The 26783-nt window shown below is 43.7% G+C and overlaps 1 protein-coding gene across 1 annotated transcript in view; it reads right to left on the bottom strand.

Moving 5' to 3' along the window:
- The window catches only part of SYNPR (synaptoporin), a 161389-nt gene extending 135029 nt beyond the window's left edge, over window positions 1–26360 (bottom strand). Inside the window, exons 1-2 of the mRNA XM_081184346.1 lie at window positions 25843–26360; window positions 25637–25702 (exon numbers count right to left, since the gene is read on the bottom strand). Coding sequence (XP_081040472.1) covers window positions 25637–25702; window positions 25843–25860 — 84 coding nt within the window. The 5' untranslated portion in view covers window positions 25861–26360. The remainder of the gene's footprint in view (window positions 1–25636; window positions 25703–25842) is intronic.
- Window positions 26361–26783: the final 423 nt, after the last annotated feature.

The raw sequence follows: 26783 nt of genomic DNA, 5'->3' as shown, positions 1-26783 counted from the left end.
ACTGCTAGGTTGGCAGAAGCTGGGACTTAACAACGGGAGCTCATCCCATCACAGGGATTCGAACTGCCGACCTTCTGATTGGCAAGTCCTAGGCTCTGTGGTTTAACCCACAGCACCACCAGCGTCCCTTAATAAAAACTATACCAAGTCAAAAAAATGAGAATTGCATAACAAAGATATATTTTGTTGAAATTTTGGAGAGCCATTCTAAATGTTGAGATATATCTGCAGCTCCTGCAGGATGAAAACACCTCTCAAAATGTGTTTTAAGGTTACACATTTCTCTAAAATGTTTGCTTTGTTTCTGAATCAGAATAAGATGTGCTCTGCCTACAACAGTAAGCAATGGCTCGTTTCGAAGTTGGACAGTCCTGTGATATACATTATTTACTTGGACTTTCAAAAGGCTTTTGACAAAGTTCCTCACCAAAGACTTCTGTGTAAGCTTAGCAGTTATGGGATAAAAACAGTAATTTGTTAAAGAACAGAAAGCAGAAAGCAGGAATGAATGGACATTTTTGCAATAGCTGGGCTGTAAACAGAGGGTGGGTAATGGGACCAATGCCTTTTGACTTCCCAGTGTTAGAATTATTTCTTTTGGGGAGTGACCTCCCAAACACCAGTGCCTCTACAAGCAAACCTTGCAAAAGGCAAAGCCTTTACATCTCATCAAACAGCAGTGCAACATTTATGTAGGTAAAACAATTTATGCTGTCTATAGGATAAAGTAGTGCCTTGGGCTGCCAAAACTTTGTTTAATTGTGTAGATGGTTTTCAAAAAAGGTTCTATGTGTGCATGGTAAGTGGTCATTTCTCCCCATGCCTTCGCATAATGGATATCAGGTTTGAAAGAACACGTTTGATAGAACAGCACAGAATCAGATTTCGCTTCACTGAAGTTTTTCCCCTTTAATTGTTTCATTATATGGTGAAGAAACAAAAGTGGGTGAATCAATATGCATTAATTATAACATCTAAATGCTGAAAAAATTAGTCAACGGACTCTTATTTCTCTCAGGAGGGAGGATTAATCTTCCTTTCCCCTATTTCAAAAGTCTTCCAGCGGGGAAGGGTGTGTGTGTGTGGAATGAAGAGCTTATCACCTAGGAAACATATGGTCTTAATCGCACAGGTCTGGCACACTCTTGGATTTTCAGTCAGCAAGAGCCTTTTATTTAACTGGTCTCTTCAGAAGTACAAAAATAGGTGATTTAACTTATTTTAACTATTTCTTTTTTTGGCAACTGAAGTGGAAAACACACACACACGTCCTTGGATGAAAACAGGCAGTCAGTACAGCTGATGGCTTAGGGAAGAGATAATGAGATACAAAGCTTATTTTGTACCTTGTGCCTCGGTACATGTTTCACAAGTGTCCTTCCATTGTGAGGAGTTGGGCTTTCTGCAATTCTGAATAGACTTCCAGCCTTATTTATTTCTGTTGTTCAATTTAGGAATACTAAGGGCCATGTTTCCTGTCAAACTAGCAGTTCGAAAGCACGTCAAAGTGCAAGTAGCTAAATAGGTACTGCTCCGGCGGGAAGGTAAACGACATTTCCATGTGCTGCTCTGGTTTCGCCAGAAGCGGCTTAGTCATGCTGACCACATGACCCGGAAAAACTGTCTGTGGACAAACATTGGCTCCCTCGGCCAGTAAAGCGGGATGAGCACCGCAACCCCAGAGTCGTTCACGATTGGACTTAACTGTCAGGAGTCCTTTACCTTTTTAAGGGCCATGCTTAAGGTTTTTCAAGGTGCAACTTTTATGTTGGAGGGTTAAACTTCAGCTTGACCCTCTCCTGTTGAAATCTGTGAAAGTTAAGAAGTAGTGATGATTGTTGGGATTGTGTGTAAGGAGACCTTAGCAAAGGAAGAAGAGAAGAAGAAGAGTTTGGATTTGATATCCCGCTTTATCACTACCCGAAGGAGTCTCAAAGCGGCTAACATTCTCCCTTCCCTTCCACCCCCACAACAAACACTCTGTGAGGTGAGTGGGGCTGAGAGACTTCAGAGAAGTGTGACTAGCCCAAGGTCACCCAGCAGCTGCATGTGGAGGAGCGGAGACGCGAACCTGGTCCCCCAGATTACAAATCTACCGCTCTTAACCATTACACCACACTTGCGTCAACGAGATAGCTCCCATAAGCAACAATACACCTGACAGTACCAGTATTTTGCCCAGGACAGTTCTTAGTAGCGATCCCCTCAAAAATATCCAGTGTGCAAGAGCCTATCTGCTCTTTCAGCTCAATTCCCATCTGAACTAGCTCAGCCTCTCCTGCACTGAACATACCAACTCCAGCCGTGATAGAAAAATCAGTGCCCTAACTGTACATGAAGCAAGTCTGGACCAATGATGAAGATGGCATGGCTTGGTGATTATACTGAATACTGAAAGTAAAACACAGAATAGAATTGAGGCTTTGAAATAATTGGGTTATGTAAGGACATAAGAGGAGCCCGGCTGGATCAGACTAAAGACTCATCTAGTCCTGTTTCTCAGTGGATGGTGAGATGCTGATGGAAAGCCTGCAAGCCCGACAACACACGTTCAACAATATTCTCCCTACTTTGTGATTCTCAGAGACTGGTATTCACGAGCAAGCTGCCTTCAACAGTGGAGGTGGAAGCTAACTATTGCGGCTAATAGCCCTTGATAGCTACTAGCCACTGAACTTGTCTAATCCCCCTTTGGATGGAATCTCCTTTCTTGTAACTTGAAGCCATTGATTCATGTCCTACCCTCTGGAGAAGAGAAAACAAGCTTGTTCCATCTTCCATGTGACAACCCTTGAGATATTTGAAGGTGACTATCATATCCTCTCTGTCTCCTCTTTTCCAGCCTAAACATAGCCAGATCCTTTTCCTTGAGAAGGTGTGCTCTCTCTTTGTAGGGTACAAGAGGCACTAGAATTCCCTGGGAAAGGAAACTTAAGTTGAGTTTAAAAGCCTGAATGATCTAACAACTCCACCAACTCTCCCACAGAGATTCAGAAAGCAATATAGCGAGGAACCCCTGGGGAAAGCTACTGAAATGGGTTACTGCAGCCCATTTTTAAACTTTAAAATAAACTGAACAGGCAAATCTTACTAAGCTGTTAAAGGGTGTGTGTGTGTGAAAGAATGCCTTAATACCTAGAATGAAAGAATAACGAAGAAAGTAGGACTAATGTATCTCCCACAGGAGCAGTGATTCTCAAAAGGGCTCTGTAAACTCTTGATGTAATGAGACTCTTATCAGGTAAAAGAAAGGGCCGAGTGAGAACTATTTCTCTTTTAAAAAATATTCCAGAAAGGAGCAACTGGATAAAGAGTACTGTACTTTGAAAGAGGCCAAGAAATTCAGAATCTAACTGCACCTGACTACAGCGAGCTTTCACCTCTTCCAGCCATGTCTAAAGCAGGGGTGAGGGCAAAACACAAAGTGGTTGGTGGTGGCAGGACCAGGGTGGTATAGTAGTTAGAGGGGCCTGGGAGATCAGGGTTCAATCTCCCCCCCCCCCAGCCATGAAGCCCACTGAATGACTGCTGGCCAGGTACTGTCTCTCAGCCTAAGGTTACCGTGGGGGATAAAATAGTGAGGGCGAGAAATGCATACAGAACCTTGAGCTCCTTGGAGCAAAAGTGTGATATAAATGTGTTAGCAGAGGGAGTGAAGATAATGACAATAACAACTGCAATGATTGAAATTTCCCCTGAAGGGCTTTAAAGAACCTTTGTTCCTCCTTCAAGTAGTTGTGACGACAGCGAAAACCATGAATGACATCTTCAGCTCCATGTAAACTAATAATTAAACACCTTTTCCTGCCTACTGCCCTTGTTGTTGCAGTGAGTTTTGATGTCCTTTCCCCAGCCTGTAATATTTCAACTGAGTCAGGATAAGAGAAGGGCATCCTGGGAAGGGGCTGCAATGAGTTGGGGAGAAATGATGACAGCTGGGGGAGCGGGAAAGGTTTGTGCTTCTTTTGCAGATGCAGGTATCTCTTAACAACGAGCTATCAATTCATTTAAGAAAAATATCATTCATAGTGTGTGGACGGGGATCTACACACTAGATCTCTGGGTGGTTTGCAGTAGATCACCAAGGATTTCTGTCTCCTGGTTATTTAACAATAGCAAGAACTCTCCCCATCCCCAGTTAGGTTGTGCAATGAAGAAAGTGGGGTTGGGTGGGAACCAGAAACAGTTTTTGTGTGTGGAAGGATTGTTTCAGTTCTAGTACTGGGTGGTGGGGCAGAGATTCCTGGACTGAGATGCTATCAAAGGTGCATTATTCCTTAATTCTAAGTATGGGCTTCCAATCAAAATCTCTAATTTGCACTTGGCTCCAGCTGGGGTTCACTTGCAGTGGGGTTGGTTGGGGGAAGGAGATAAGCTCACCCATCCATAGTGTATACCACCAGCATATTCAGTCTGCATGAATATATATATGCTTTCGTAGATTTTCACAGGTACAGGAATGCAGGTTTTGGTGTCTTCGGGTGTCTTCCCGTGTAAGAGTTGGGGTGTCTAGGCGACGTTTCGACGAGGTCTCACTCGTCATCTTCAGGCTGGTGCTTTCGGCTTCTTGTTACTGGAACAGAGCAGGATCTCAGTGTTTGAGTTCCTATAAATACTGTTGAGGGGGTGTGGTGTATATCCTCCAACGTTCTGGGCAGAGAGGAAGTTCCCAGGTTAGTGTGCCTTTTCTTCTTTTGTTCATTAATTACTTGAGGGATATCTTGAGTGATTTCTTGAGTGATATTCTGAGTACCACTTAGGAGGGTCATTAGGTGTGGATTAGTTGCTAAAGCTTTCGTGTCTTGACCTCTTGAGCTTGTGAAGAGTTTTTCTGAGAAGATGGCTGTACTGCATTTAGTTGTGCTCTGGCTTGGCTTCGTGTATAGGGGCGAGCTGTGGTTTTGTGCCCTGTGCCAGCCAGATCTGTGTAGGGATTGCAGGGGGGTGCAGCATCCGGAGGTGCCACTATGGTTTGGCTACTGGATGGTGTCTGTAATTTATCTGTGGAGAGGGTCTGGGTTTGGGTCTGGTGTGGTTGATTGGAGATGGCGTTCTGTGTGCCTCTGGTTCTGGTGTCGGTTTTTGTGGGGAGGGCTATTTTCCAGATGTCTGGCAGGCGGGACGTATCGTCACGCTTGTTCATGTTGTGAGGGTGTTTCTCTATTTCGATGGCTTCCATGATTATTCTCTTGTGGTGATGTTCCATGTTAAAGAGCAATTTGGAATCTGCAAAATTAATTTCGTGTCCTGTTTCTTTCATGTGTTGGTAAAGAGAGGAAGTTTTTTCTTCTTTTTTAACGGCATTCTTGTGTTCTGCGATACGTGCATTTATTCGTCTGTTTGTTTGTCCAATGTACGTGGCTGGGCAGACTTTGCAGGGTATTTCATAGACTCCTTGGTTTTCTAACTGGATTTTATCTTTGGGGTTTCTGAGGATATTGGCTATTTTTTGGTTGGTGCAAAAGGCTGTTTTGATATTGTGTTTATGGAGGATTTTGCTAATTTTATCTGTAGTGCCCTTGATATAAGGAAGGAGGGCCATGCCATTGTTTTCTTCTGTGTCTTGGTTTTTGGGGGGTGTTTCTTTTTGGATTAGCTTCGTAACCCTGTTTTGCTGGTATCCGTTGGCGATTAACACATTTGAGAGATTCTGTAACTCAGTTGTCAAGTGGTCTTTGTCAGCCAGGCGTTTGGTTCTGGAGATGAGAGTCTTGGCTACGGAGTTTATTTGTGCAGGGTGGTGGTGTGATTGTGCATGTAAGTAGCAGTTGGTGTGTGTTTTTTTCGGTAGATAGTGTGTCCTAGGGAGCCATCAGGTTTTTTGTAGATTAGGACGTCAAGGAAGGGAAGTTGGTTGTTGGCTTCTATTTCCATAGTGAATTGTATTTTGGGGTGTAGGCTGTTGAGATGTGTGAGGAAGCTATCTAGTTTTTCCTTCCCGTGTGGCCAAATTACAAAGGTGTCGTCAACATATCTGAGCCAAAGTTTGGGTTTGTGTTCTGACTTGTCTAAAGCATTGGTTTCAAAGTGTTCCATGTACAGATTTGCGATGACCGGTGAGAGGGGTGATCCCATAGGTGCTCCTTCTATCTGTTTGTATCTTTGTCCATTGTGGATGAAGTATGTGTTGGTTAGGCAGTGGTTGGTCAGGTCCAGGATGTATTCGGGGGGATTGTATTTGTTTTGAATGGCTGTCAAGGCTTCATTAATGGGCACTTGTGTGAAGAGAGATACAACATCGAAGCTCACAAGTAGGTCATCGGGATGTAGGTTTTGCTTCTTTATTGTTTCTATGAACTGGAAGGAGTTTGTAACGTGTGAAGCGATAGATTCTGCATAGGGCTGAAGTTGCTTAGCGAGAAATTTAGCGAGATTTTGTAGAGGTGAGCCTATGGAGCTGACTATTGGTCTGAGTGGTGTTCCTTCTTTGTGTATCTTGGGGAGACCGTAGAGTTTGGGGCATCTGGATGATTTTTCTCTGGGGATGATTCTTAGCTGGATTTCTTCACTGATAGGAGAGGCTTTTATTTTGGATTTGGTGGTTTTTTCCAGATAGGTGGTGGGATCTGTTTTTATAGGTTGGTAGGTAGGGTCTTGGAGTAGATTTGATAGTTTTGCTTGGTAGTCCGATGTGTTCATGACAACCGTGGCATTACCTTTGTCTGCTGGGAGAATGATTATGTTGTTGTCTTTCCTCAGGTTGGTGAGTGCTTTCTGTTCTTCTTTGTGTAAATTGCTTCTGGGTGGTTTGCTGGAGCAGAGGATGTTGGTGACTTCAAGTCTGATTTTATTGGCTTCATCTGGGTTGATTTTGGTTAGGCTAGCTTCGACTCCGCATATGATGTTTTCTGTGGGGATGCGTCTCGGGGCGACTGCAAAGTTGAAACCTTTGGAGAGTACTTTGGTTTCAGTTGAGGTGAGGATCCTGTCTGATATGTTATGTACTGTTTGTTTCATGGGTTGTTGTGGAGGGTGGCTGGGTTTCTGGCGTTTCTCTAGTTTGTGGAGTTTGTTGGTGTGTGTGTCTGTCTTATGTGAGGACTCAGTTTCAGCTCTCCAAACGGCTAGTTGTTTGCATTTGTCCCAGAGTGCAGGGTGGATTTTGTTACAGAGTTTGAGGTGAAGAGTGAGCAGATCTTTGTTGGTTTGGTTTAGTAGGTATCTTTTCTTATGTAGTTCGTTTCTGATTAGGGATAGTTCAGTTCGTTTCAGGATCCTTTCGGTAGCTGGGGTTTTAGAGTGGAATTTAAGTTGGAAGCATGTGGGAATTAAGTTGTTGTCTCGGCAGTTGCGTAGGAACAAGAGATCACATAAGATGGTGGCTCTTCGGATTTCAAGTTTCTCGTAGGTTCTTGTCAGCTGGAAGGTTTCCTCCCCGTAGAGGTGAGATATTTGCTTTCGTAGATTTTCACGGGTACAGGAATGCAGGTTTTGGTGTCTTCGGGTGTCTTCCCGTGTAAGAGTTGGGGTGTCTAGGCGACGTTTCGACGAGGTCTCACTCGTCATCTTCAGGCTGGTGCTTTCGGCTTCTTGTTCCAGTAACAAGAAGCCGAAAGCACCAGCCTGAAGATGACGAGTGAGACCTCGTCGAAACGTCGCCTAGACACCCCAACTCTTACACGGGAAGACACCCGAAGACACCAAAACCTGCATATATATATATATATATATATATACACACACACACACACCTGTGCAGGTTTGTGCAGATGGGAAATCTTTCTAGACAGTGGCGTAGCTAGCTGCTCAGCTGCCAGGAGCCCATCCTGCAGCCAGGGTGGGGCGAGCTGCCCATGGGGGTGGGGTGTGCTGCATGGAGCTTTTTCTGCCACCTCCCCCTCAGCTGTAGGGTGGCTGAGGGAGAGGCGGAGGTCAGACTCAAGTCCCACGCTGTTGTTTCAGGGAGCACAGAGCCTGCAGGCACCCAAGCCAACACGTCCCTCCCAGGAGAGACACATGGCTCAGGCACGCTGCAGGCCCTGCGGTAAGGCCCCCTCCCACACATCCTCTGCCACTTGAATCTTCACTAGAAGGGCTGTGGCCCCTGCAGATGTTATCGGACTCCAACTCCCATTGGACATACTGCCTTGGGCTAAAGGGAGTTGGAATCCAACAGCATTTGGAGGGCCACATATATGGAGAATCATTTGCACATACGGCACCCAACAGAATATCGCTATTTTCAAGTGGAGTGTTGGAGGGTAAGCTAATGCACCTAGATCAGGGGAGAAGCCTGCTGCTGCGATTCCCCCTACCCCCATAGAATTCATTTCCACATCTGTTAGCTTCAGCAAAGGAAGGGGTGAAGGATTTTAGGACTCATTGAACCCTCCCCCAGACCACACTCCTCACTGGCCCTGGTTTGCACACTGGGTGCTTTTGCTGGAAAATCACAACACATTAACTCATGCAGCTTCCTTACATTAATTTCCTGAATATTGTGCTCTACATTTTGTTATGCATCTGCTGTATGTTTGACGCTTGGACGTGCATTACAGTACTAGGTTTTCATTTTGTTTTCCTGTGGCCCCCCTTCCTTTCCTTTAACAACCCCTCCTTGTTTTGTTGCTGCTGTACTCTTATAAGTTTGCACTGTACCACATAGTTTGTACTGAAATTAGAAAAGTGTAAAAATTTCAACTTAAAAAAAGAAGAAGATTATGGATTCGCTTCATCTGCAGAAATGCATATTAGTGCTGCAGTTAATACTTAGCAAGTAAAGAAGCGGATTTTGGAAGGACTAAAAACACCGAAAGAAGATTCTTTTGAAATGTAGATGCACAGTGAAGCACTGCTTTAAACCCTTCTCTTAGGTAAACAGGATCTCAAACAATTTTCTTTTGGAAATTTGGAAGGACATTTCTTCCACTTCCCCTCCCCTCCCACCTCCTCTGTACTTTAAGTCTACAATCATGTACTTCAAACTCCGTGTTCTACAGGATTGCCTGCTACATCAGGTATTTCTTCTGCAATAAACATCAGACTGACAGGCCAACAGTTCCACTAGTCTGCAGAGCTGGCCATTTGCTATGTGCAGAACTTCAGGTAATACTTATTTTTATTGAGGGGAAAAGTTGAATACAATTTTTTTAAAAATTAAACATGGGCATCACAGATTTTTCACAGATGTTGCAACACAATTCCACAGTTGGCACTGCATGTCTAATTCAGCAAGTCTAGAGAAAGTGGCGGGGGGGGGCGGTCCTCTCTACTACACCAAAATGGACGTTTTGTTGCAAAACACTTTGTGACCATTTGTACCTGGACTAAAAGAGAAAACCTGAAAAGATGCAGGCTGAAGATGACGAATGTTTGACATTCCCATGACATCCTTCATCTTGTATAAAATATTTTGAAAGGCAGGGAATGAGCATCACAAAAAAGGTTAGAAAATACATTGCATGCTATTCTTTATATTAATACATTGTTCTAATAAGGAGAAACCCAGCCACTTGGGTGGAGTATAAGTAATATAATCGTCATTTTTGTTTATATTTTAGCATCCCTAGAATGGTAGATCTTTAGGCCAGATCCCTTATATCCAAATGGAAATTTCTGTTTCTTATGCTTTGCCTGTTGAATCCTTGGTTACTGGATTCAAATCGTAACGACTAATAAATCAGAGCTCATTGGCAGGGCTCTTAACACAGACCTGTAGCAAAATTTCCCATAGACCAAAAGAAGGGAAGGGATTTGGAGGTTCTAACGTACTTAGAGGATGTGCATAGTTAATTCATGGTGCTGGAAAACAACAAAACATGGAACTCCATGGTGCTCATCCATAAAAGCTGTGGAGTTCACCGTATTATTTCGATATCTTAAATATATTTTTGATTTTTTGTCCTTCCTCAAATAATCACAGTGAGTCCCCACAGCGAGAAGTGGCAGGGAGATAGATAGATAGATAGACAGACAGACAGACAGACAGACAGATAGATAATATCTTGGCCTATCAATTGAGACATATAAACTTACACAGTGGCATGCCCTACTTCAAGATATTGAGCATGGGCAAACCAAGGTTTGGCCTTGTTTGCAGCATATATTGTTGTCCCCCCATCACTGACACTGGGATCTGGGAAGAACAATAAGAGCAAACTTTACATGCATTTGTGAACCCCTTATATTATAACACCTCATGAGATCTACAGGCAACATTCCCCTTCAACAACTCTCTCATGAAACTTTCAAACTGGCAATTTCATAGAATCATAGAACTGCTGAGTTGGAAGTGACTCTGAGGGTCATCTAGTCTAACCCCCTACAGTGCAGGAATGTCAACTAGATCATACTTGACAGGGTGGCCAATTTGTGTGTGAGCAGGGAGGAGCTTTTGAAAAGTAACCTCTGAAAAAGAAATTGTCATATGCCCCCTCAAGATCCCAGGCCCAATTCAAAGCGCTGGTTTTGACCTGTATAATGACAGTGATACCTCAAGGACCTACCCAGACCCTGAGATCATCCTCTGAGGCCCTTCTTCATGTGCCCCCTCCACAAGAGGTCTAGAGGGTGGCAACATGAGAATGGGCCTTCTCTGCAGTGGCTTCCCGGTCGTGGAATGGTCTCCCTAGGGAGGCTCGTCTGGCGCCTTCGTTACATGCCTTTAGGCATCAGGCAAAAAATGTTCCTCTTCAACCAGGCCTTTATTAACATCCAATGCCCTTTTAAATGTGTTGGGAGAGGGGGAATTATTGGTTGGTTGGTTGGTTGGTTGGTATTCTTGTTTTTACTATTTATTTTGTGGTTTTTATACAGTGATACCTTGGGTTATAGAAGCTTCGGGCTACAGACTCCACTAACCCAGAAATAGTGCTTCAGGTTAAGAACTTTGCTTCAGGATGAGAACAGAAATTGTGCTCCAGCGGCGCAGTGACAGCGGGAGGCCCCATTAGCTAAAGTGGTGCTTCAGGTTAAGAACAGTTTCAGGTTAAGAACGGACCTCCGGAACGAATTAAGTTCTTAACCCAAGGTACCACTGTATTGCAATTTTTTGTTGTGAACTGCCCTGGGATCTGCAGATGAAGGGTGGTATACAAATTTAATTAAAATAATAAAATATATACAGTGCAGCCCTATGCCTGTTTACTCAAAATCAAGTCCCATTTTGTTCAACAGGACTTACTCCCAGGCATGTTTGAATATATTTCAGCTTTAGGTGCTTCAGCCAGGTTGGGTCCATGAAACACACTTGAGTCAAAACAAGTATAAAAGTGATAACAGGAGAGAAGTACTAAAAAGTTTCAAGCTGACAGAAATACGCAGACACTTTGCCTTTCCTCTCAGTTGCTTTTGAGCTGGAAGTGTAGACAACTGCTAGCAATGTCATGATCAGAGAATAGCTTTATGTACATTCCCTTGATGAACTTTGAATCTGCAAAGTCTATAGGAATAGCTGTGCTGCATCCATTGCTACAAAAAAATATGTAACAAAGAATCTTCTGGCATTTTAAGTTTAACAAATGTATTGTGGCATAACTTTGGCCATGCAAGGTCACATTCTAATGTTGTTAGTCTTCAGGGTGACACAGGACTCACGTCATTTTTTAAAATTCGTGGGTGCCCTCCAACTTTTCCCACTACAGCATTCTCTTAGTGTGACATAACTCTGCACCCAGTAATGCCAAACAGATCCAAAGGGATACCTAAAAGGAGATTTTTATTTACTTCTTTGGTCTAGGAAGCCTTTGTATATCTTGAAGCTTCAGCATATGTCCTACATTTAATATAGTTAAGCATGATCTGCATCAACTTCATCTTAATATTGAAAGGGTTGCAGACAATAGGATAAGCCAGGCACAGCAGGGAGTCTCTGCACAGAAATATCTAAATATTTTCTCATTTCTTCCCTCAAACATTCTGCCTGAGGAAGAAGATCTGGGTCACTGAAAACCTTATACTGTATATATTTTCAACAGTAATTTGTTCAGATAAGAGTCCCGTGTGCCTCTCTGTCGTCTTGTTCTATGGGATCAACACAACTCTATGGACTTTGACCAGGAAAAGTGTTTACTGGTTTTATCTGCATTTTTAAATTTCAAATAAAAACTCTTTTAAAGACATCCAAGTTTGTGTCCATCTAACCTCCTCTTAGAGGAGGGAGAAAGGTTGTTTTCTGCTGCTCCAGAGAAGCGGACACGGAGCAATGGATCCAAACTACAAGAAAGAAGATTCCACCTAAACATTAGGAAGAACTTCCTGACAGTAAGAGCTGTTCGACAGTGGAATTTGCTGCCAAGGAGTGTGGTGGAGTCTCCTACTTTGGAGGTCTTTAAGCAGAGGCTTGACAACCATATGTCAGGAGTGCTCTGATGGTGTTTCCTGCTTGGCAGGGGGTTGGACTCGATGGCCCTTGTGGTCTCTTCCAACTCTATGATTCTATGATTCTATGATTCTAACCACCTTGTAATAGTGAATTCCCTAAGTTAATCATATGCAATGTGAAGAAGTAATGAAATGTGGAAAAGCAAGCATATATTCTCAGGCTTTAAATGATGGCAATGTCTCTTGGTGAAACAACACAAAGGTAAAAAGATTCAGAGCAGCAGCACCTGATGACTCATCGGCAGCGGTACCCGTTCTCCCTTCACTTTTGTTACAGTACACGATATATAAATGCAACGGGTTAGAGACTCAGGTAAGGGCAGCAAATGTTTGTTTACAGCTCTCACCAAGAGACACAGCTGTAAGCCTTCAAAATAAATTGTAGGTTCCACAATGCAGCCCTCTAATAATGGAAAGAGGCAGAGTCTACAGAACAGGAAGCAAGGTCACCTGTTGAGCAAATGTGGGCATTTACCTACATAATTGCAGAAATTAGGGAAATTGAGGCACAGTCCAGTAATCTGCTGGTCAGAACCATTTCCCAGTTATAGTTTCATTTGATAAATTTTTAAATATTCAAATATTATATCCTGCAGCATTCAAAACTCCCATTGTTCGAGGTGCGTTTTGCAACAAGGAATTTCATTAGCGGGAGCAGTTTCGCCTAAGATTTCAGATTAAAACTACAGAGTGGAAGGAAAGGAGGACCATTTTCTGCCTCTCCACTTCCATCCACTCTCTGAAGACTGGAGAAGAGACCCTCTTAAGAATATTAGGGGGGTGGGCAGGGGAAGCATGGCTTTGTTTTTTGCAGTCTTCAGATTAGGACTAGACCATGTGAAAAATGAACATAATATTTTAGCTGCAGTTCATTCATTTTCAGCTTTATATCTTCTTATTAAAAAGCATGCCTAAACCAAACAAAAACAAATTAAGCTGATGACAGAACCCCACACCAGCAGATCAAAAAGTTCAGTTACGCTGGAACTTTCTTACTTTGCATGCTACTATAACTGCAGAGATGTATGAAAGTACATTGGGACAACAGACAGAAGAGTGGGTTTTGTTATAGCCTGGATGCAGCATAAAGCGTATGTGCCTTATATAGGACCTATTGAAAACAGAATTGCTGGAGGGCGGGGGGTGGGGTGGAGCAGGGCGGGATATATGAATAGAATGTTAGGTAAAAGCATCATATCCTCTCTTTGCTTATTAAGGTTTCCAAACAGGTACTGCCGTCAAATAAGCAGTCAAAGAAAGATAGATTTGTAAGCAGCTTCATTTTATGACAAGACATGTAAGTATTTTACAGCAGTGCAGAGCACCTTATGTACTCTTTGGGCTTACTCAAACATAAACACATACAAACTGAACAAAAGCAGAAGACATTGAGGCTTAGCCACTCCAAGTCAGGTGGAAGGGAAATAAGATTGTTCCATTCTATTGAAAAGGTGCATTAAATATACCATAGCAAACACTATAGCTGCTGCTGGTATAGCAGTTATACCCCGCCCTTCTAAAAAATGGCTCTCAGAGCAGCTTACAAAACCGCTAAGAATATACATGAACTACTCAAACTCAATTCCCAATAGGGTAAAGTAATCCATCCCATCAGGGATCACATAGTAAACAGGGTGTCACATTCACATTCCTGACACTGTTTCACAAAAAAGAATGTAGATCAACACAATCATATTTGGCTACAAAATATCAAAGCAATATCAAATATCAAAGTAAGTCTGATTTAACAAATATACTAATATTCTACAAAGAAGTCTGGGAGGAATCATCAAAATCATCATCATCATATTTTGACACTGCAAACATCTTTGTAAAAACAGTAAGTGCTGCATTTAATCAATTTATTAAAATAGTTATATCCTGCCTTTACATACATACATATATACATATACACACACACACACACACACACACACACACACACCCCAAAGTGGAAAATGGTATTCAAGTTAAAAAACAATAGAAGCAGTCCCCATAGACCCTCTAGAAATAGCCATGTACTGGCAATACAGTGAAATAAAAACATTGATGAAATAGATGTTGATGAAGGGATACAGCTAAGAAGCTCATGCCTCTAAGTGCCAACCTGCTAAACTCACTGGTGATGCAGAGGCACAAGGAATTCTGATGTTGACCTGCATCTACAAGACTGCATACATGTGATGAAATGGTCCTTTAGATATCTAATAAATTAAATAATTTAGGATTAAGCTACCCCCCCTAATTGGTCTGAAAACAAATATGTACTCAATGAAAACAAAACAGGCCTAGACCTCTGTCTGTCCCACCCAAATGTTGAGTCACTCTCAGAGTGCCACTCTGGACCAGCTAAAGTTTCTGGACATGCTCTTCCCCATTCAGTACATACTCAACCCTAGATGTGATACATTTAATTGCAGAATACAACAAAAATATAGCCCTGAATCTTCTCCAACCAATTTTGTTTTTGTTGTCTGGAATGTTTGCTCTTTCCAACTTACATTGACCCAAACAGAGCATTTCTGTTCCTAGAGTACTGTTTTGCCCTCATTCTCCCATTACTTATGCTGATGTATGTTGAAAATTGAGGCTTATCAGCTTTGATTATCTGAAGACTGCCATGGTAAGGCTTGAAAATAAATTCCAGCTACAGATGGACAGATAAATGCAGTGCACTAGCATTATCTGTACATTAAAGAGTTTTGCAATTTCTGCCTCAAGATAAAGTGAAATGCCTGTTAAGGAGGGTGAGAGGAACAGAAAGAACAGAACGAAAGCAACACTGAAAAGGAAAGATGTTTTCTCCAGATGAAAGGAAACCAAGGATTGATTCACTAACTGCCCTCTGCCTGTTTTGTGTTTGTTTAATGTTTTCTACCAAGACAGCAATTCAAAACAGAAGCTGCAAGCCAGTCAGGTTTTGTTCGAGCGGGGAAATAAACTATTTAAAAATTAGTAAAACTGATATTTCAAGGCTTAGGAAGAAAGAGTAACTTCTAAAGAAAACAACGCATTTCTAGGGCTCCCAGCTGATGCACACTTATTTCCAAGTAAAAGTTCACGGGGTTGTACTGTAAATAAAAGTTTTTTAAAAAGCAACAAAACTCCACTTTACCAAATGAAATTCACAATCCCTTTTACAAGCAAAAAACTCAACTCAAACTAAAGGAATAATACCAATAGCTACTGAAAAAACACATGTTTACCCCAAATCCTACGTCTCTTTCTAATCCTGGTGCCAGTGTCCTTATTATTAGTCAGAGCAATTGTGTAAATCAGCATGAATAATCTATGAGATAATGAGGTGGAAGGTCTCACACTTTGCTTCAGAAATGGGGTGTGTGTCTCATTGTCCTGCTACCAACTTTTGCCACACCTGTGTAGCTTGCTTGTCTGCTACACTTACTTTGCACACAAGTGAATTCTGTGTGTCTTTGGCTTATAGCAGCTTTGGGGCAAGTTCATGCACCATGATAAAAAGCCACACCACAAGCACAGACTTGAACACCACCCGGCTGAGTCACATTTCTTTTTTAAAATTTTGGTCCCACTGTCCACCAGAGATTCATGTGATGGGAAAATAATGTCATATGGTGGACTCTGTTTACACAGCCAGGACCCATTCAAAATATTTGTCTTCTCATGCATATTTTGAACTTATTTATTTATTAATCTTTAAAACTGCCAAGGAGTGTGGTGGAGTCTCCTTCTTTGGAGGTCTTTAAGCAGAGGCTTGACAACCATATGTCAGGAGTGCTCTGATGGTGTTTCCTGCTTGGCAGGGGGTTGGACTCGATGGCCCTTGTGGTCTCTTCCAACTCTATGATTCTATGATTCTATGATTCTATAAAGGAACCCTTTGAAGTGGCTTACATAAACAGTGCAATATACAAACAATAGAAACCAAATTCACAAAACAATTCATATCTCTCCCCAAGCAGCCTCAAAAGCCGCAACTGAATGCACAGAAAAAGAAACAACCCTAATATAATGAGGAGAGAAATGTCCTTCAGTTGAAGTCCATTCTAAACAGCTACATTTTAACCAAATGCTGAAAATCATAAAGTACAGTATCAGGTTTTGGTGAATCTAGAATCACAGAACCGTAAAGCTGGAAGGGACCACAAGGATCATCTAGTCCAATGCCCTGTAACACAGGAATCTTTTGTCCAGTGTGGGGCTCAAATGCACAACCCTGAGATTAAGAGTCTCATCTCAACCAGAAAGGTGTTCCATAGGATAGGTGTTGCCACCCCAAGAACACACCAAAACCCTGTTCCTTGTTGCCATCCAGTAGGTCTCAGACAGCTAAGGAGAGCAAGTCAGGGCCTCAAATGATAAATAGAGGAAATGGAAGAAGGAAGTCCTTATGGTTCCCACGTCAGGGAAGAGCCAGAACGCGCTGCTTCATCAGTAGCAGGGGAGGGTTCTGAGCAGGGACTGTCAGAAGAGGAAGACAGGGAAATGAGGCATGAAGCAGAACAGGGGGCGGAGAGTAGTCAGGCGGAGCAGGGGGTCAGAGACGGTGAAGAGCCCTATAACCCACCAGAGCCGGGAGACTCAGAAAGGGGGGGGGGGAGCATTCACATCAGCACAGGCAAGGAGAGAAATGAAACGTAAAGATCATAGACGTCTCGTGAGATTTCCACGCCTACTTTGTTGGTGCTGGAATCTAAAGAAGCCACTCCCCGAATCTGACTCGACAGGTTCGGACACATGATTTTGAACTGTAGCTGTTCTGTTGTATATATGTAATAAAGACTGTAAATATCATGCTGAGTGTACTGGAGTGTTACTGCGAAGAGGTAACACCACCTTGACATTTAGGCACTTAAAGGTAAAAGCTAGGATCTTGAATTGAGTCTGGAAACAAGCTGGCACACAGAGTAGATCAAAGAAAATGGAATAATATGTTATGCTCACCTCATTCCAGTCAAAACCCTGGCAACAGCATTTTACACTAATGGCAGGTGCTTTTAAACCTTTTACAAGGGATGCCCTATCTAGAACGCATTACAGTAGTCTAACCTAGAGGTACCTAGGGCATGAGTGAGTATGGCAAGGTCCTTTCATCAGGTAAGACTGTAGGCGATGTACCAGTTGAAGTCATGAAAAGATGCTCCTCAAAACCTGTACATTCAGCAGCAACACCATGTCAAGGAGCACCTCCAAACTATAGGCTTGGACTTTTAGAAGGAATGCAACTACATTCAAGGCAGACTGCACTCCTAAACCTGAATTGGGTGGCCCATCCACCCCAAGTACTTCTGTCTTTTCTGAATTAAGTTTTAGCTTGTTATACCCCATCAGTAGTCTAGGGCAGTGTTCCCCAACCATGGGCCTCCAGCTGTTTTTGGACTACAACTCCCATCATCCCTCGCTAGCAAGACCAGTGGTCAAGGATGATGGGAATTGTAGTCCAAAAACAGCTGAAGGCCCAAGGTTGGGGAACACTGGTCTAGGGTTTCCATTTTCTCCCTAGGAGCGTATGTGTAAAAAAAAGATAGAGCTGGATATCACCAGCATATTGATGATGCCACCCCCTAAATCTTCTGCTGCCTTCTTCCAGTGATACACTATAGATGTAAAACAGTATAGGAGACAAGATGGAACCACACAGAATCCTGTAGGCCACTGGGTGTCCTCGTGGTCAGAAATAAATGGTAGCAGTTCCATACCACAATCCTAATACCCATCCCCATAAGGTTACCCAGAAGAACCATGGCCACTGTTGTCAAATGCCACTGATAAGTTGAAAAGAAGAACCAAGAGGGTCACACTCACCAACAATCTCCCTTTCAAGTCATCCAGTGGGACAACAAAGTCAGTTTCAGTCCCCAAACTAGTCCAAAGGCCAGATGAGAAAGAATCTCATCAATTCCATCCAATCAATTCCATCCAAGAATCTCTGGAGCTGTGCCACCACCACCCACACACTCCCCTTGCTCCCCCCCAACCCAAAATGTGTTGGATCAGGTGATAGCTGTTTAACTCAGAAGAATTCAGTGATTCCCCCCACTCTACAGAGCTGCCGTAATGGAACAAAGAGGTGCCGGAACTCAGAGACTCTCTCTGGCCAGACTGATTTCAATTAAGTCCCTCATCACATGGGGGAATTCCACTGCACAACACTGAACAGATGCGATGGTGATAGAAAACAGTAACTTCTTTGCCACCATCATAGAATAAACATCTTTATCAACATCTTGGATGATGGACTCAAGGGCATCCTGATCAAATTTGCAGGTGACACCAAACTGGGAGGGGTGGCTAACACCCCAGAGGACAGGATCACACTTCAAAACTACCTTGACAGATTAGAGAACTGGGCAAAAACAAACAAGATGAATTTTAACAGGGAGAAATGTAAAGTATTGCACTTGGGCAAAAAAAATGAGAGGCACAAATACAAGATGGGTGACACCTGGCTTGAGAGCAGTACATGTGAAAAGGATCTAGGAGTCTTGGTTGACCACAAACTTGACATGAGCCAACAGTGTGATACAGCAGCTAAAAAAGCCAATGCAATTCTGGGCTGCATCAATAGGAGTATAGCATCTAGATCAAGGGAAGTAATAGTGCCACTGTATTCTGCTCTGGTCAGACCTCACCTGGAGTACTGTGTCCAGTTCTGGGCACCACAGTTCAAGAAGGACACTGACAAACTGGAACGTGTCCAGAGGAGGGCAACCAAAATGGTCAAAGGCCTGGAAACGATGCCTTATGAGGAACGGCTAAGGGAGCTGGGCATGTTTAGCCTGGAGAAGAGGAGGTTAAGGGGTGATATGATAGCCATGTTCAAATATATAAAAGGATGTCACATAGAGGAGGGAGAAAGGTTGTTTTCTGCTGCTCCAGAGAAGCGGACACGGAGCAATGGATCCAAACTACAAGAAAGAAGATTCCACCTAAACATTAGGAAGAACTTCCTGACAGTAAGAGCTGTTCGACAGTGGAATTTGCTGCCAAGGAGTGTGGTGGAGTCTCCTACTTTGGAGGTCTTTAAGCAGAGGCTTGACAACCATATGTCAGGAGTGCTCTGATGGTGTTTCCTGCTTGGCAGGGGGTTGGACTCGATGGCCCTTGTGGTCTCTTCCAACTCTATGATTCTATGATTCTAGGAAAATGGCCTTTAAGATGCGCTCGGTTGAGTTTGCTGTGAGTCTTCTTCCACTGTTGCCCTAGTTGCCTTTCTACTTGCAAGATTAGCCCCAGTATTGTAACCTGGTAAAGCACAAAACCTTATGAATTCCATCTGAGAGAAAGGGACACTTTGAAGTGATTGCACTGACTATTCATAAATTAAGTAATCTATCAGGAGTCATCCTCCCTTTCCATGTAAATGTTACCACTTGTGTGGCTATTCCCATGACAATCCAGGTTGAGTGGTCTCCGAGTTGGGTCAGCCTTATCCAGGGCCCCTGAATAGGCTGCTTGAGGCAGCTGGGTACAGCCGTGGATGTAAAGGGAGGAAAGAGATAGAACTTCCTGAACCACAAGAACAGAGTCTGTGAATAATGCTCCTCTTACTTGTTGCTGCTGTTGTTTTATTACCTGTCATTCATATGAAAGTGCCAGGGAGGGTTACAACAGTTAAAACACAATGCTATAAAAAGCTTAACACAATTTATTGAAATAGTCAAACTCAAACCATCATGACACCACTCTGGTCACCAAAGAATGAATATTCAAACATTATGAATATGTGAGATCACTTCAGGGTTTACACCTTGCTGCTGGCAGCGAGATACACTGTCTGCAGCACAGTAACTCAAGGGTAGCCATCCTAGCTACTTCCAGATATTTGATGGACTCCAACTCCCATCAGCCTCAGCCAGTATGGCCAATGGTCAGGGATGATGGGAGTTGGAGTCCAACAAACATAAGGAAAGCACCATGTGGGCTTCCCCTTGTAGTAAGAGAATTGTTTTGAGATGCGGGCCTTCTTGAGACACTGCAGGAAACATAGTACTGTAGCTCAACATACTATTGAAAAGATGTCAAAACTGAGAACTTTATTAGACACTCCAGTATCAAGTCTCCTCGCATGAAAAACAGTGAACAAACACTTCAAATCTTTGCATGGTAGCATCAGCCAAGAACACACCACTATTAGTAAGAGTAGTTAAAAACAGATTGATTCCATTGCAATCAGCACTTTATTTATTTTAAGAGGGAGAGAAACTGGTCATATTGCATGCCATTAAACACTCAAAAGGAAACAGCTGTAAATCTGGCAATTAAGGGGGCATAATTGGACTGCTCTGAGCATATGTGTCAATGGATGCAAACTGGTGTAGAATTTGCCACAACAAAAACAAAATGAGCAGAAGGTTGCTGTTTCCTATTTTAAGTTTTAAATGACAACTCATATGGAGCATTAAGTGCAAGAAAGGGAGATGTGAGATTTAAAACCTATTATGTGGCAAGGATGATTGTGTGACCCTAAGTGTTTCCTTTTTTTAGTTCCACTATGTTTAGAGGAATACACACACTGGCCAGTGTGTTTAGGTTTGCTGCAAAAGTGATAAAGAGCCCTATGGAACTTTAAAGATGCACAAATGTATTTCTTTATTTATTTACAAATTTATTATAGCATAAGCTTTCATGGATTACAGTCCAGTTTATCAGATGCATGAAGCGTTATCCCGTGTTGGTTGGTATATATTCAGGTATACAATATGTATACCTGCAACTCATAGCACTTCCTGCATTTTATGCGGTAAACTTTGATCCACAAAAGGCATAAGATATTTGTTAGCCTTTAAGAGGCCAGAATGGAATCAACATCAATGGAAGAGATCTAAATTGTCTATGATACGCAGAAGATATAGTTGCAATAGCCAAAGGTCAACAAGAACTATAAAAAAAATGTTGGAAGAACTAAATGAAGTATCAAAAAAGGTAGGACTGAAGATTGAACCTAAAGGTAAAGGTACCCCTGACCATTAGGTCCAGTTGTGACCGACTCTGGGGTTGCAGCGCTCATCTCGCTTTATTGGCTGAGGGAGCCGGCGTACAGCTTCCGGGTCATGTGGTCAGCATGACTAAGCCACTTCTGGCAAACCAGAGCAGCGCACGGAAACGCTGTTTACCTTCCTGCTGGAGCAGTATCTATTTATCTACCTGCACTTTGACATGCTTTCGAACTGCTAGGTTGGCTGCAGCAGGGACCGAGCAACATGAGCTCACCCCATCGCGGGGATTCGAACTGCTGACCTTCTGATTGGCAAGCCCTAGGCTCTGTGGTTTAACCCACAGCCAAGACTAAAATAATGTATTACATGTGATGTGTTTTGGAGAGAAGACTTGGACCATGACACAGAGAAACATGAACAGCTTAAGAATAACACAATGTACCATGGAATGTTCAATGTCAGGAATATAAAAGACAGAAAAGCTAGTAACTGGATATGACAGAGACCAGAAGTTATGGATGGAGTGGTGAAGGCCATGAAGTTGAAGTTGGACATAAGGCAGGACATGTTACAAGGGGCAATTTAGGCCAATGGACTAAAGCAGGGTTAGAATGGAGAGCCTACAATTTCAAAAGACCAAGGCGGAACCACAGGCGGATGATCTGAAACTAACAGCAAGGCTTGTGTGGATGCAAGGAGCAAACAGCAGAAAGCAATGGAGAGAACTTGAAGAGGCATATATCCAAATATGGATGTGAGATGCTGGGGGGGAAACAAAACAAGAAGATGCCACAAAACTCTTTGGGGTTTTTTTCTTTTCTTTTGCCAGGAGAATAATGTGGTTACATCTTTGGAACTAGGTTTGAGGCTGAATCAAGCTGAGTTTTGTCACTGGCTGGTTATCACTAGAAAATTAGTCAATAAAAAGGGCATTTAAGAAAACAGAAAACACTGTGCTTTAGTAGCTTTATCATAAACTGCTCTAGGAAATCAGCAACATATCAGTTTGGAAGAAAAATGAATTATAATGTTTCGCTTTCCTACCTAAAAGTCATAATTTTGAAGATTTTTTCATAATATCAAAATCTGTCCAAGGGGACAGACTATTGGGTGAGAGTCAAGCTATATAGTCAGCCTACACAAGTCTGAACAACTCTGTGATTCTTGATGGATACTTGATGCAAATGATGCTATTAATTGTAGAAAGCTCCTCAAAAACTAATGTGGCTGAAAAGACTAAAGAGTCAAAATCGATAGCACCATAAAGCCCTGACTGCTGCCTTCTTGCATTGGTGTCTCGTCCAACTCTACAGTTCTACTATTCCTTAAGCCAAGCTCTTTGTGGGTCAGCAATCCACCCCATAAGCACCCTCATGGAGTCATGCTGTCCAATCCCTGAAGTGTTTTACACCTCTGGCTCAAAGCTCAAGAGATCTGTAGGTTTGAGTTGGCAGAAGGAAGTGTACGTGGTGCAATCCTCGTATTAAGCTGATAGCAGTCTCTGGATAGCATTCTTTGTATCTTCCTTTGAATGCTCCATACATTTCTGCTTTGACTTGGCTGAAAAAAGGGAGGCAACAGAAGAACCTTGAGGTGGGCAGGAGGGGGTGGGGAAAGGAGAAGCACTTTCTCTTCAAAGTCTGCGTAGTCTCTTCCATCCTGCCACAATGCCTCACCCTTCCCTTAAAAGGCCCCAGTTCAAGTTTCATTGCAAAGTTCAGGAAGCACAGAGGATGGTATGCATAAACAATGGTACATAGATATTGTGGCTTTCGTGTAAAACAAAATGATATACTGGTCATATGACAGAAAGCATCAAGCTTCTTCTAACTGACTCTAAGACAATCATAGATAGTCACAACTAGATTATTTCTACCCTGCCTAGATAATGTGAAATTCCATATACATAATCCAAAAATCTTCAGCAGACATAGGTGACCTAATGTATCATGGTTTGCTATAAAATAAACACAGATCCAACCACATGTGCTGCAGAGACAGACAGGCAGACACATGATATAGCAACACAATTAAATTATGGGCAGAAAGCAAAAGCTCCATTTCCATGCCTAACTTGTCCTTCAATGTATTTCACTGTGATTGTCTAGCTGGATGATAAGATGCACGAAACAAGCACATCATCATCATTAGGCTCCAGTTGCAACACTGTTTGGAACCAAAGTATGCAGAATTTTCTAGCCTAGCTAGTTTTCTACACCAACAACTGGTTTTCTGAAGCAAGCCTTCACCACCAGCTAGATTCCCTGCTCCCTGAGTTGTTGTTGTTGTTGTTGTTGTTGTTGTTGTTGTTGTTGTTGTTGTTGTTGTTTTTGCTCTGTTTTGGGTGTTCTTCAGACTTTGGATAGGCCATATGACTTAATCCTTTCAGCTTCTGCCCCATCCTTGAAATAGAGATACTGTAATAACTATTAAAATACAGTATTCACAGGCTAAGATACAAACTGCAAGTATTTAGCCCAGCAACATACATTTCCTTCAAACAGCATTTCCGTGTAGAAAAGGTAGGCTCAAAGCATATAATTCATGCCCAACAGGCATTCCCATCAACTGATGAACTGTTTCTATGGCACACTTCATTTAGCAGTTAAGGATGTTCCTACAGAGCATTTAATTAGCAGCTAAAACTTTTTATTAAAAGCTTTCTTATGCATTCCACAAACATAAAATGAATTTATGCACAAGAAGCAATGGGGTGGGGAATAATAATAGATTGGCAGCACTCCCCTCATTGTTTACACATTTCCGTAGGAAAGAGTTAGATATAAAACTATTCTAAGTTTCACACAACCATGTGTAAAGCAAACTACTTGGCTAGGGAAAACTTATGGGGAAATATGGGCATACGTGCATATGCAAGCATACTTAACATTGGACTCACAGAGAAGAAAAGAATCACAAAAAAATGCTTCTTCAAAGGGCTTCTGTATCGCAACGCAAACGTCAGATGTGTGTACTAAATGTCAGACGAATGTACAAGTTCATAATATGTGTGAATCAAAACACACACCCCACACACTCATATATATATATATATATTACATAATTTGCTAGCCATTCAACATTAGAGGGGATGTGATTAATCTTCCACGACAGGCTCTGAACTTTCCGTTCAGATGGGTTCTTCCTCTTCCTTCAGACCTACTGGCAATGGATGTCATTTGACCTGCAGATTTCACTCCGAATAAGGATCAGAGAAACAAACACTGACATTATTCCGCTAACCAATTATCTGCCTCAATTTACTGCTCAAGCCCAGAGACTAGTTTGCTAAATGCATAACAACTAGAGGGGGTGGGGGGGAGAAATGTTTGATAGAAAGGAGGGGGAAATATCGTCAGTTCTTTCGTTTTGCACTTAAATGAGAAGAGTGGATGAAGCCAAAGGAAGCCAGGCACAAAGCAAACAAATTTGAGTTTGGGGAGGTGGAGGTGGAGGGGGCTGGGATCTAAAATACCATTCACCTGGGCTGGCTCAAAAAGTGGGGAAGGAGAAGCCAGGCCTTCTCAAGGGTTTTTGTGGGGAGGCCAAATAGGCTCCTTAGAAAGGGGCAGTAGATAACGAATAACAGGGATAGAGAGAAGCTTTTGAACCATTTTGCCTGCCCTTATTTTCCCCCATCCTCTTTCCTTTCCCCAGCAGGTTGCTAGGAGGTACATGTGCCTCTACTCCATCCTGTGTTTACACTTTGGGAAACTCTCACTGCCCTATCTCCCTCCCCAATTTCCTATCCTGGGGAAGGAAAGGCAGCAAGACTGTGTCTTTCTCCACCTCCCCGCACTTAACCCCAAATCCAATTCTTCACCCGACTTCTTCCTCCTCAAGGGACTTGCAATCCTAGCCAGGCTTCACCAGAACCTTGAAGGGGGTTGGGAGGGAGGGGAGGAGGAGAAGGAAACACACCTGTTTCATCACGCCAGAAGAAGTGAATGCAAAACAGAGAGGGCTATTATTCCCTAAATAGAAAACAAGCACTTAGCAACCTTTCTAGGTGGACTTGAATGCCAGAACCCTCTTAAAAATAAAATAAGAAATGCACTCCTCCTCCTACCTCAGAAGGGGAAGAAAAACCTGGAGCTGGGTTTTCCTGCTCCCACCCTCGAAAGGAAAAGCAGCTGGTGGAGATCCAGAGGGGTTTGGATTTGCAAGATCCCCCCCAAAAAAGGGACACCCTTCCCCTAATCAGCAGAGGGTCAAGAAGTCACCGAAACCACTGTCTTGAGATCAAGGGGAGCCATTCCCTTCAACGCCAGGCACAGCTTCCCCCCAGCCGACCCAGGCACCCCTCACTCACAGATATCCAGCCCCACACAAGCCCAAACACCACCCCTTCCGCTCGCTCGCTCGCTCGCCCTCTTCCAGCTGGCAGTCCGACTTACCCACTCCAGCACCCTCAGGAAAGCCAGGGGCTCCTTCAGCGCCCGGAAGGTTCCCTTGGAGGCGAGCTAGTGGGGGGGGGGAGAGAGAGAAAAGCCAGTGAGGGCAGAGTCAGGGCAGGGTAGGGATGCCAACCCCCGCGGCGAAGCCTCCCAGCGCGCGCGCGCTTTCCCCTGCCTCCCTCCCTCCCTCCCTCGGGCGCCCTTACCTGGTTAACGGGTTCCATCGCTGCCCGGCTTTTGGCGCGCAAACTTCAGCTTCCCCGGAGGAGGCGGCGTCCAGGTGCAAGGAGCGCCCTGGAGAGGCTCTGGGCGGCTTGCGCGCGCCGAGCAAGGCAGCCGAGGAGCCCGGGTTGGAGCGAGCGAGGCGGGCGGGGGGAAAAAACCCAGAAGAGCTGAGCTCCCAGCGAACATCCACGCCCGAGCCGAGCGCGCTGGGCGGAGGGAAGGAGAGGAGGAGGAGGAGGAGGAGGAGGGGTGGGCTGCCCCGGCTCGCCGCTCTGCCGCGCTCTAGTCGCCTGAAGAAGCGAGTGCGAGGTGGCCGGGCCGCTGCTTGAGAGAGGAGGGGACGCTTCGCCTTCTCACGGGCTGAGCGCTTCTCCCCTCACAAACCTCTGGACGGTGCTGGCGCGCTTCCTCAGCATGTCGAAGCGGAGGCAGAAATAAGAACAGGAGGAGGACTTTTTGAAGAGAGGGGACGCGCGGCCACTCCGGCGCGTTTTTTCCCCGCGCAGCGTCCCTGCGAATAGCGGCGCGCTCGCCTCAGTCGGCGTCTTCCCGCCGAGGGAAGAGCTGCGCCCTCCCTCTCCCGCGCGATGGGGGACTCGTAGCCCGATCCTACGTCTCCTTAGAAGCCGCCTTATACCGAGTCAGAGCACTGGCCCGTCTAGCTCAGTAAAGCCTACACTGACTGGCAGCAGCTACCTGGAGAGGCCTGGGATTGAACCCGGGACCTTTTGCTTGCAAGGCGGACCCTCTACCACTAAGCTATGGCCCTTCCCTTCTTACTTGGGAGTAAGCCCCAGTAGGGGTGACAGCACAGTCCGTGAGTGCAAGTGGCATAAGCAAAAATAAACCCCTGCCTCCAAGGAGTTTACAGTCTGAAATAAGCAATGGGGAAAGCAATAGAGGGAGCAGTGGATGCAGATAA

Source organism: Podarcis bocagei (genome assembly GCF_964188305.1).
Source record: "Podarcis bocagei genome assembly, chromosome: 2".
Classification (NCBI taxonomy): domain Eukaryota; kingdom Metazoa; phylum Chordata; class Lepidosauria; order Squamata; family Lacertidae; genus Podarcis; species Podarcis bocagei.
This window is presented reverse-complemented; position numbering and strand designations above follow the sequence as displayed.